The sequence below is a fragment of the Coregonus clupeaformis genome, chromosome 9 (genome assembly GCF_020615455.1).
Source record: "Coregonus clupeaformis isolate EN_2021a chromosome 9, ASM2061545v1, whole genome shotgun sequence".
Taxonomy (NCBI): domain Eukaryota; kingdom Metazoa; phylum Chordata; class Actinopteri; order Salmoniformes; family Salmonidae; genus Coregonus; species Coregonus clupeaformis.
This window is the reverse complement of record NC_059200.1, coordinates 29,396,010-29,407,463: the sequence shown is the minus strand read 5'-3', so window position 1 is coordinate 29,407,463 and position 11,454 is coordinate 29,396,010. Positions and strand designations below refer to the sequence as shown.

Genomic DNA, 11,454 nt, shown 5'->3' with positions numbered 1-11,454 from the left:
CATCAGTTTATTTGTTATAACCATGGGATCGTGGTCATTCCCTGGAGAAAAAAACAAAACAAAATCATAACTCACCTCACCTTAAATTAAGCAAATAAGCCTGTGATAACTATTATTGACACTATGAACACCAATTAAGTTTGAGTCACTATAAAAAGAAATGCAAATAATTTCAACAAGCCACAGACAGTACAAACTTTTTTTTACTTTTGGTAAATGCCTAGTTTCGCACTGACCTGAAAATGTTACTTTTGCTCTCCAAGTCCTGAAGTAAGAAGTTCAGCTTTAAACAGTACGCTTGGAATTTTATCCGCATTGTGGTCAGCCAAACAACAGACAGTGTGTGTGTAGCTTCTTCGGCTAACTTGGACTTGTGCTGGTCGTCTCGTCATATTCCTTCTGGCTCCAATGTTATATGGCGCAAAGAGCCTTGCTACCTCCGCTGCAACACAGAAAAACGTAACAGCTCAATGGTCACCAGTCAGCTAAAACAGCCTCTACTTCTATCTTGGGATGCTCAAGCCAGCTAACACCATTTAGCCGATTAGCGAACTAGCTAGGTTTATGCTTCCCCCCCCATTAACAATAAACGTGTCACGCACGAAGCATCATAATACCGCATGCAAATACATGTTCGAGTCGATCTAATTTAACCTACACGTGTGTCCCGAATCATTAAATAGTAGCACACCTGGCTAACATGAAATTACTTAGCTTACCTTGGACAGGTGTACGTGATTGAGCGGCCGGTATCTGCTGTGACTGAGCTGCCGGTGCCGCGGGAGCCGTTGGACTTCTGCTCAGAGCTTCCTCAATCAAATTCGCTGCTTCTCTCAGCAGCTCCGGGCAACTTTTAGACATTTTGTCCTGCACCTCACACAGCGTCTCAACATTGGGGCTAGCAGGACCGAGTCTTCTCTTGATTTTTAGCCGTTGCAATGAAAGTTCTGTTTAACCGTGTAACTAAACCAACGTAGAGGTGAATAGCGCCACCCAGTGTATTGGAATGTGTTCAGTAGCTCTGCATCAATCCATTATCCGGAATTGATTTGTCTTGGCTTGATGCAGAGGGTAACCAATCAGGCGTTAGGTTCCGCCTACCAACTTTTGATGGGTCAGTTTGACAGTTTTAAGTAATTCAGGAAGCACTCCAACGCAGGACCATGAAATGTAAATGTAAATAGTGAAATTATTATATATGTATTTTACATAAAATGAATCGGTATTTGAATTAATTAATGACACATTTAATAACACATTTATGTATTTAATTCTAATTTTAATTAATTAATGACACATTTAAGTAATTATTTAATGGTGTATTTATTTATTTAATTGTGGCACTTTTAGTCCTCCATACAAAAGCACCGCTAACGACGAAATGTACCATTCAACTACCTGCTTTATGTAAAGCTGCAATATGTAGCTTTTTGGGGGGATCTGACACAATTCACATAGAAATGTGAGTTATATAGCTGTCATTCTCATTGAAAGCAAGTCTAAATGGTAGATCTGTGCTTCCCGTTTTTAAGTTTCGTTCTTGCATCTTTTACTTTCGGTTTTGTTCACCAGCTTCTAACAGTTGAAAATACAATATTTTGGGTTATGGTTCAAATAATTCACAGCGGTTTAGATGGTACAAGTATTCTCTACACTATACTTGCTTGTTTTGTCACAGACTGAAATTAGACGAACTATTAGAATTTTTGCATCCAGGAAATGGCAGAGCGATTTCTGCGTTGGTCATCTTTAATCATATTTATCCTATCATGTAATCGCTCTTACCACATTCCGGTGGAGGTGGGAAATAACTACAATGTATGAAATTAATAGTTTTGTAGATCATCACAATTTACCCATGATACATTGCGGTTTTGTGCCTCTCGAACACGGCCAGCTGATCACAAGTAATCATCAAACAACTTCTGGATACTAACTACAGTGATGCTATCAGCTGAAACTTGAATTTAACTTGGCAACTTGACAGAATAGGTGGCTTTCTACCTAGATATCTCTACCCACGACAACGAGGATTTGTTTGATGAACGCAAGGAGGTAGTCAATTGTGTATTTTTATATTACGCCGTTCATTTATCTATGTAGCTAGCTAAAGTAGTAGCTACATTCTAGCTAACGCGCAACGTTAGCATAAACGTTTTGCTAATCTAGCTAACGTTAGCTAGCTAAATTAGCCACACTGGATCCAGCTGCTGCGTCAGTTAATGTGGTAACTTTACTAACGCCGCTGGAGCATTGTTGAGCAACATTTCTCTGAACATTTATTGTAAATGATAACGCAAGTTCGACTTTGGTATATCTCGATTCTCATCTGTTTGGATTCATTTACACATACTAATCTACAGGCAAGGGGGACGGCTAGATAGATCACCCCACTCTATCTCCTGATCTGTGGAAACAATGGCTAGCGCTGCACCTCCACCAGCCGCTGTCTCGACCGCCACTGAGAACCCCAACAGCTCGACTGCTGGGGAGGGTGGCAATCAGGACAGCACCTTCGAATGTAACATCTGCCTGGACACTTCCAAGGATGCGGTGATCAGTCTGTGTGGGCATCTCTTTTGGTAAACACCCTCTTGTCTTGACGCTGTACTGTATTTGTGATTGATTGAGTGACATTCATCCTTATTATCTGTTACTCAGGAGAGGGTCTTGTGCACATAATTTAATATAGTAATTTAATGTATCTCTTCTGTCTCCCATTCTTTACATTCCCTGTCGCATCTAGTTGGCCGTGTTTACATCAGGTAAGTCAATTGATACCTAACTTATTTTACACAACCACTGTCATCAGCTGCCACCTGACCCTTTAGCAATGGATGTTTTACTGCTACTCTGAATGTGTCATGTAATCTTACCCCCCCAATGTTTATGCAGTGGTTGGAGACCAGACCTAACAGACAGGTGTGTCCAGTGTGCAAGGCAGGCATCAGTCAAGACAAAGTCATCCCACTATATGGCAGGGGAAGCACAGGCCAGCAGGACCCACGGTGGGTTGATGCACTCAAAACATGAAAAAAAGGAGCACAGTTTGCATACAATCTTCAGTTATTTACTCTGAATTCCACATCCCAAACTACTGCTGTCAACAACTTGTCTCTCATTTTTATAGGGAGCGAACGCCTCCTCGACCACAAGGACAGAGGCCAGAGCCTGAAAATCGTGGTGTAAGTACTGTGTAATACAAGCACTATCATCACCAAGCATTTACTCTCACTTTTCAGACTGTCCACAATTATTTAGCAAGGATTTTGGTAAAGTTCAAAACAGATGGTTCTACTGTGTATCACCTGTGTTTGCAATGTTGGCTGCTGTATTGCACTACCCGTTCATGATGAAACTATGACATGGGATGCTGTAGTGAAAACCTGCCCATAGCTGAATTCATTAGCAGAATTACCTGTCTCACTGGTACCTATTAAGCACTGCCTGAAGAGTAAGAGGGCTCTCTATTTGACCCCTTGAGAATGACAAAACGTAGCACTAGCGATTGCGTCACATCATCTCTCCCTCAACACCTGTTAGTCAAGTTTTTTGTACATATGGAATAGTCATGTTATAACCCTGTCAGTGCAATGTTATTGGAAGGTCTCTTTCTTCCCATCACAGGGATTTCAGGGGTTCGGTTTTGGAGATGGAGGATTCCAGATGTCTTTTGGCATTGGTGCCTTTCCATTTGGAATTTTCGCTACAGCTTTTAACATCAACGATGGAAGACCACCCCCAGGTACTTTAGCTCTGCAGGTTGAGCATTGTAACAATGTTTCATCAAAAATGTATTGTGAATGGCCCCCTCTACCTAGAAAAGAAGTTGTTCACTCTCCACTGGTTACCCCACACAGCTGCCCCTGGGACCCCCCAGCACATGGATGAACAGTTCCTGTCTCAACTCTTTCTATTTGTGGCTCTGGTGATCATGTTTTGGCTACTAATCGCATAAATGTATGGGCAGCCAGGACCAAGGCTCAAGTTGGACAGTTCTTAATACTCTGTTTTCAGATACTTGTTTGATTTTGTCCTCTTGACTTGGCTAGCTATTGGTTTAATTTCAGTAATTGAGATTACAAACTGTGTGATTACATCTGTACTATGAGTCCTACAGAAGTCTGAAATAGTCTTAAAATGGTCCTACCTCTTCATTTCTATCAAGGTTATGTTTTTTTAATAGACATTAAGTGTACATGGCTGGCAATATAGAACCAGATATTAAAAGAAAGATGGCAAATCAGTGAATGTAAGGTACCAGATATACCCTCTGTGTTTGTATGGATATAGATTAGGAGTGGTATGTCCTGTTTCTGAACTGAATTTATCAATTCAGGAAGAGATGTATCATTGGTGATAACCTCCCGAGTGGCGCAGTGGTCTAAGGCACTGCATCGCAGTGCTAGCTGTGGCACTAGAGATCCTGGTTCGAATCCAGGCTCTGCTGTAGCCGGCCGCAACCGGGAGACCAATGGGGCGGCGCACAATTGGCCCAGCGTCGTCCAGGGTAGGGGAGGGGAGGGAATGGCCAGCAGGGAGGTAGCTTAGTTGGTAGAGCATGGCGTTTGCAACGCCAGGGTTGTGGGTTCGATTCCCATGGGGGGCCAGTATGAAAAAGAAAAAAAAGAATAATGTATGCACTAACTGTAAGTCGCTCTGGATAAGAGCGTCTGCTAAATGACGTAAATGTAAATGTGATAGACTTAAATTGACACAACAATTGCCTTTTGGGTACCATTACCAGTATGCAGCCATATTAACAATAGTGGTGCATTTATGTGTGGTGTCAGCAGGGGAATAGTCCAAAAGAGCAGTATTGGTATGGGTTTAAGTTATTGAATGACATTAACCGGTATGTCTTCAGTTGCCCTAGGAGCTATTTTGATAGACTATTTCTCATGTTTCAGAAAATAAAGTTACAAAATTGAAGGATAAAAGATTACAATTTAAAGGAGTAATTTTTTAGTTGAATGATACTGTTATTGTCTGCCACTAGTAAGACTATTATTTAGTCCAAAGGAAAATGTAGAATTCTAATGCATATGCTTATATAATAAAGGGGGGGAGGAATGTGCAAACTATATAAAATATTGTTTTCTTCAACCTGACAACTAGCAAGATGAATGTCATGAAGAGTAACTGATAGTTATTTTTGATAGTGTTCTCCCTCACTAATTTAAGATTTTGTTTACTTTACAACTTTCTCACTGTAATAAAAAAATAGTTAAATATTGTCATAAAGAATGGATGATTATAATAAACTGATTATTAAAATAGCATCTGTAATAAAGACTGTTTGCGCCATATCCTACTGAGAGAGATCTTTATCTAAACATATACACCTTCATATGGGTAGTCAAAGTTTTTATCATCAGGCTGCAACCACTTAATGATGCCAGTCAAATAAACATTCTAAATTAGAAACAGAATAACAGCCCTTTCAATTTGGTTAACAACTTGCATTCATAACAGCAAATGTTTTAAGATTTGGTTGTTAATCAACTATTGTGAAAAATATAAAGTATACCTCTCAATATGATACCACCAAAAATGTGATTATTCTAAAAACAGAAGATTAATAACTTGCCTCTTCAACTTTTAGGAGAGAGATTTAAAATATATATATTTTACAAAAAATACTTTAGGTCCAAAGAAACAATATCTAAACTTCCACAGAGAACAACCCCTGTAGACCCTACAAAAATGAACGAGTTATGTCTCTGGCTCTTCTTGTGACACTGGCCCTTGGTTTTCTTGAGGCACGGGCTCTGGCAGTTCATTGGACACTGTCACCAGTGGGTCTTTGACAGTCACTGGCTGATCTACACTAAACTCTGCCTCATACATTATCTGTTGGATCTTCATTTTGGTCTCGCATCTTTTTTGTGGCGCTAGCCTCTTCAAGGCAGGAACGAAGCTGAGGAGAAACATCTCATCCTCGTCACACTGCCGGTTAGGGATCGTGGAATCTGATCTGTGATCTTTCTCTTTTGCCAGCAGCCTCCTGTTCTTTGTGGAGAGCTTGGCAGGAGTGCTTGAGGAACATGGTGAAGCAGGTGACTCTTGTAGTGTCTGAGGTCTCTTCCTGGTTGTGTATGTTGATAGCTGGGGCACTGAGGATGGCTGGGGTGCTGGGGATATCTGGGCGCCTGGTGGTAGCTTGGCCAGGAAAGCCAGCTGGGCCATCTGGGTGCCTTGTTGTGCTGGGGACAGCTGGGTCACAAAGGCTAGCTGCGACATGGTCCCAACCTGGGTAGTAGGGGTTTTCATGTTGTTTACCAGGGCTGTGTTGAGTGTTTTGACAGGTTTGATCTCACTCTGTGTGCTTTTATTGATTGTGTCAGGGCTGTCCTGGTTGTCATGGTCCGCATTGCTGTTTCTGGGTTTAATGAATGGTTGAAGAAAGTTCAGAAGTTGTCTGTATTTCCATCGGCTGGTGGTGCGCTCCCCTGTCTCCTCCTTACTCCTTTTCTCCTGTCGTACTTCCTTGAAGTATCGGTCTCTTAGATTCTTCCATTTCCTTTTGCATTCTTCAGCTAAAGGGATAAATCAATTATATTGATTATGCAATATGGATTCATCATATCAAAATACTTAATTTGATGCATTTCATATTGAACGAGCTAAACATGGAAAATATTAGACTAAATGGAAGAAAAAAAATCAAAGTAGCTAGTAAGATTAACTATTTATTTTTGGCCAATGAGTCAGGAAAAAAATGGAGCATACAAATTTGAGGTGATTGAACACGTCTCTCTGTCCCAATGAGGGGGTTCGATTAATCTCGCCGTGGCGCCCGGCTTTGAGCTAGGTGACCCGTTCTGTCCGACCGCGAAATCGGCTCAAAAAGTAATAATATAATATGCCATTTAGCAGACGCTTTTATCCAAAGCGACTTACAGTCATGTGTGCATACATACGTTCATACATTTTTACGTGCATTCATTTTTACGTATGGGTGGTCCCGGGGATCGAACCCACTACCCTGGCGTTACAAGCGCCATGCTCTACCAATTGAGCTACAGAGTCACTAAAGTGACGTTAGAAATTAGTAGGATTCAGTGTTTTCCCATGCAAAAGTGATTGCTTTGGATAAAAACGCTTTATCTGCCTTCCCAACGAGTTAAACATTTTATGGAAAATATGTTTCTGGACGATGCACCATATACTGCCCTGTTGACAACATGACCAAACCGACCCCACTTTCGCACGATGATGTGACCGGCCATTGCCCGGTCTAACCCCGGCCAGCGTATAATAAATAACTCCCTCATTAATGGAACCTCATCGGGTTCCTATTTATAAACTGTAAATGGAAGGCTATACCATTGAGTTGGTCGGCTACAAATGTGCAGTGCTCTCCATTTGATGGCATTTGTTAGCTAATTTCATTCATGCGTGGAAGATGCAATGCCAAGCTACTCGTGGCTCAGCGCCGGTGGGGAACGGAAAAAAATTTCCCTCGTGCCGCGGTGTCTGCAGTCTGCGCTCACGAATTCGTCGGCCGCTGCCTCCCCATTGACTTAAATATGATTCACGCGGTTCTTGCAGTGAAGTGCTCTTAAAACTCACCGTATACAGATGCTACTCACGTGACTTTTAAAAAAATACAACAAACGCCATAATTTATAAACTTACCCCATTTCGACAAACAAGTCAGCTTGCTTACAACTAGCTAGCTCGCTAAGGTTAGCTCAAACATTTGCATCAACGAAACTTGATGATTTGTAGAAATAGCATAGCTTACCTGGAAGAGCTGTCAATGCGCTGATTCTCCGCCAAGCAAGTGATCTTGTGTCACCATTGCGGTAATCTGGCAAAGTTGTATTATACAGCTCAGGAAAATTAAAAACGGACAATATCAACTTTTCGTCCATCTTGACTTGAGAATGCGGTCGGTCGCGCGCGGAAGCGACGGTCCCCCGCCTTTCCGCGTGGTTACGTCAAAGCGGTATGTACAGAATATCGCGAGCCGATCCGCTACCGCATGCGTGTCCTTGCGCTACCCGTTCTACTTATTCGGTCATATCCCTACTCATCACAAGAGGGCAGTACAATCCCGTGTTCTGAATACTTTTAGACCGAGGACACCCAAACAAAGCACTTAGCAACCTTATAACCCATCTCTAGGACACCTGTCCTGAAGGTGTGCTCATCAGTGTCAACCTAACTCTCATAAATATACATAATATACCAAACAGGCTATAGCTAAGCAAATGTGGATAATAAATTAAGTGCAAACAAACTAGGGAAAAAATCTGTGCACATGCTGTCTCATTTCAAGTAACTATTTCAATTTTCTAAATATCTGATTGTGTAACATGACAACTGGCATATCAGCTCAGACATTAGTGGAGCTGCAGGAAAATTATATAAAATATAATGCGATTGGATGTTTAATTAATTAAGAAAGCATAATTTTATCTAAATCAGTCTTAAAATAAAAGTAACAGTTTACTAAATACTGTAGGCCTTTACTAGCATATATTCAACATATAGTAATAGCCTATACCACTGAAGACCCATAATTACACTGTGTAGATACATCTTCAACTCTTACTGACAGTTGTGGCTGCTTCGTGTGATGTATTATTGTTTCTACCTTCTTGACCTTTGTGCTGTTGTCTGTGCCCAATAATGTTTGTTCCATTTTTTGTGTTGCTACCATGTTGTGCTGCTGCCATGTTGTGTTGCTACTATGTTGTGCTGCTGCCATGTTGTGTTGCTACTATGTTGTGCTGCTGCCATGTTGTGTTGCTACTATGTTGTGTTGCTACTATGTTGTGCTCTGCCATGTTGTGTTGCTACTATGTTGTGTTGCTACTATGTTGTGTTGCTACTATGTTGTTGTCATGTTGTGTTGCTCCCATGCTATGTTGCTGTCTTAGGTCTCTCTTTATGTAGTGTTGTGGTGTCTCTCTTTATGTAGTGTTGTGGTGTCTCTCTTTATGTAGTGTTGTGGTGTCTCTCTTGTCGTGATGTGTGTTTTGTCCTATATTTTAATTTTTTATCCCAGCCGTCGTCCCCGCAGGAGGCCTTTTGGTAGGCTGTCATTGTAAAAAAGAATATGTTCTTAACTGACTTGCCTAGTTAAATAAAGGTTAAATAAAATAAAAAAAATCTTCCATTGCTCCTACAACTCCAAAAGTATTTGTGTGTAGTCAGTCCAAGCAGTCCTGAGACCTTTTCTGTACCATTCCCATTATTTTGAATTTTAGTTTTTACATGCTGTGTTCAAAAACAGCATTAGAAAATGAAGGAGAAAGGGCATCATTCCACAACACATCTGTCCGTCCTGCTCCTCTCACACCTCTGGGGTACCTGCCTGGTCCATTAGCGGTACCTGCCTGGTCCATTACGGGGTCCACAACCACCCTCCCCGTCCCCCTCCCCTTCCTCTCGCACCCTTTCCTCCTCTTCAGCAGGTGTTGGACACAGACTGCCACCATATTCTCATCCATTATTTCACATGCCTGGTTGGAGAAACCAGAGAGAGGCAGGTTGATCCGCTGCAACTCCCGCTCACTTGCCTCTTGTTCCTGCTGCCTCTTGAGCATCTGGTCCCTGGGTATAAAGACACAAGTCAGGCCCCTGTTTAATATCCATTCACATAATTGTTGAATAGATCATCTCACTTTGCTTCATTTGGCTCCAAACTGTTGTTCACTGCCAATCCCTCTCTGAACTAATTGAATGATGACAACTGAATCCTTGTATAAGAAATGAGTTATAAAATGCTGAACTACTGAACTTTGATGACCTAAGATCATAATCATGCAAACGGTTAATCAGATTGGCTGGCTAAATATAGATCTCCATGATCCATGCAGTGATATCTTATACCATGAAAATGTGCATTGAGACCGCCTTTATGACGGCTGAGAGTCGCAGTCATTTGTTTCTCTACGTCCTTCCTTGTTTCTCTCCATTGCTATGCATGTGGAATGTCTGAGGAATTAATTTCCCGCCTTCAGCTGACCTCTTGTAGAAGTAACCGGCTGTTATGCCTGATCCCAGCAGTACGATGATGGCCATTAGCATGGTTGCTAAGACATAACCTGGAATTTTGAGATACACATACACAAAATATCACGGTGAAAGACATTATCACTAATACATATCTTACCAAGACTATGATCTATTCTAATATTTGATGTGAAATGTGTATTTCTGTGCATTCAGCTCATTATGGAAATATTGCAAGTATTTACCGAGCACTCCCAAGTCCTTCTTCTTGAGCCCAGTTCGGACACGCTGACTGAGCCCCACATTGTCCCTGAGCAGGAGGCTCGTCATTCTGCTCATGCCGAGCATCACCAGAGGACACGGAGGACTGTGGGACAGCTGCTGTAGTCAGATAACATCCACAAAATAAAGAACAGTACCAAGTGTTCATATACATCTTTACATGTCTTTGTGATTAGTGAGAAAGTTAGACACAAAAATATCATACCCCCAAGACATGCTAACTTCTCACCATAACAATAACAGGGGAGGTTAGCATTTTGGGGGGGTATGATATTTGTGCGTCTAACTGTATCACGATTCATTATTCAAGATTCATTCAGGATTATCTGTAATCATGGTAGTATCACCATTCACGTAGAAGTATTTAGAAATATATTATATTCTGATTTACAATAAGTGACTCCAAAATGACACTACATTATTTACCATTCATTTCTATTGGCACACAATAATCTGAAACAACCTAAATAAACAGAAAAAACACTTCCAACAAATGTGTAGAGTCACAAGCTTGATGTGGTCATTGCGTGCTATGAATATGGGACCAACTACTTAACTTTGTACTACTTTAATACACATATAAGTTAATTTGTCCCAATACATTTGCTACCCTAAAATGGGGGGACTATGCACAAAAAGTGCTGTAATTCCTAAACGGTTCACCCGATATTGATGTAAGTACCCTCAAATTAAATCTGACAGTCTGCACTTTAACCTCATAGTCATTGTTTGATTTCAAATCCAAACTTCTGGAGTATAGAGCCAAAATAAGAAAAAATGCTTCACTGTGCCAATAATTACGGAGGGCACTGTACAACAGACAACATGAAAGTTATTAGCCTCCAGCATACAATTGAGAAAATTAAGATTACAGAGTGTTACATTTACTGAAATAAATGTAATAATCCATATCACATTTAATGCCCGCCTACTGTATGTTTACAAAATATTAATTAGGTAATTTAAGTAGCTTTATAGCCATAAATAATATAAACAAGATTAAAACAGTAAAAATCTGAGAGCTGGAAATTCCACTGGGAAAATTAACTAATAAACTATCTATGGTACATAAAATAGAACTGTACGTTCACAAGCATTTTTTCTTTCAATCATGAGCACATTTTATTTCTAGCAAACTCTCCAACTTCTCGGGGTAAACAGCTCCTTTGCTATCTACTGTATGGTATCCCGTGTTCAAGGTCC

General features: G+C 40.8%; 2 protein-coding genes and 1 long non-coding RNA gene across 6 annotated transcripts in view; 1 reads left to right on the top strand and 2 right to left on the bottom strand.

The window, feature by feature from the left end:
- LOC121573821 overlaps positions 1–1,109 on the bottom strand; it is a 2,059-nt gene extending 950 nt beyond the window's left edge. The window contains exons 1-3 of the long non-coding RNA XR_006661417.1: positions 720–1,109; positions 237–442; positions 1–41 (exon numbers count right to left, since the gene is read on the bottom strand). The exon at positions 1–41 is cut by the window's left edge and continues 198 nt beyond it. This is a non-coding gene — a long non-coding RNA (uncharacterized LOC121573821). The remainder of the gene's footprint in view (positions 42–236; positions 443–719) is intronic.
- The window catches only part of LOC121573816 (E3 ubiquitin-protein ligase RNF185), an 18,613-nt gene extending 8,346 nt beyond the window's left edge, over positions 1–10,267 (top strand). Inside the window, exons 1-7 of one of the 4 annotated variants that reach the window (XM_041886131.2) lie at positions 1,775–2,055; positions 2,364–2,582; positions 2,747–2,765; positions 2,896–3,008; positions 3,131–3,185; positions 3,628–3,745; positions 10,186–10,267. In XM_041886131.2, coding sequence (XP_041742065.1) covers positions 2,419–2,582; positions 2,747–2,765; positions 2,896–3,008; positions 3,131–3,185; positions 3,628–3,745; positions 10,186–10,241 — 525 coding nt within the window. In that variant the 5' untranslated portion in view covers positions 1,775–2,055; positions 2,364–2,418 and the 3' untranslated portion in view covers positions 10,242–10,267. Of the gene's footprint in view, positions 1–1,774; positions 2,056–2,363; positions 2,583–2,746; positions 2,766–2,895; positions 3,009–3,130; positions 3,186–3,627; positions 4,435–10,185 lie in introns of those variants that run through there. The other 3 variants (XM_041886130.2, XM_041886128.2, XM_041886129.1) reach the window with 3 other exon arrangements.
- On the bottom strand, positions 5,353–8,687 carry LOC121573812. Its single transcript, XM_041886120.2, has 2 exons — positions 7,751–8,687; positions 5,353–6,539 (listed from the first exon to the last, which is right to left on the bottom strand). Exons 1-2 carry the CDS (start codon positions 7,878–7,880, stop codon positions 5,716–5,718), a joined length of 954 nt encoding a protein of 317 aa, XP_041742054.1. The 5' UTR covers positions 7,881–8,687; the 3' UTR covers positions 5,353–5,715.
- Positions 10,268–11,454: the final 1,187 nt, after the last annotated feature.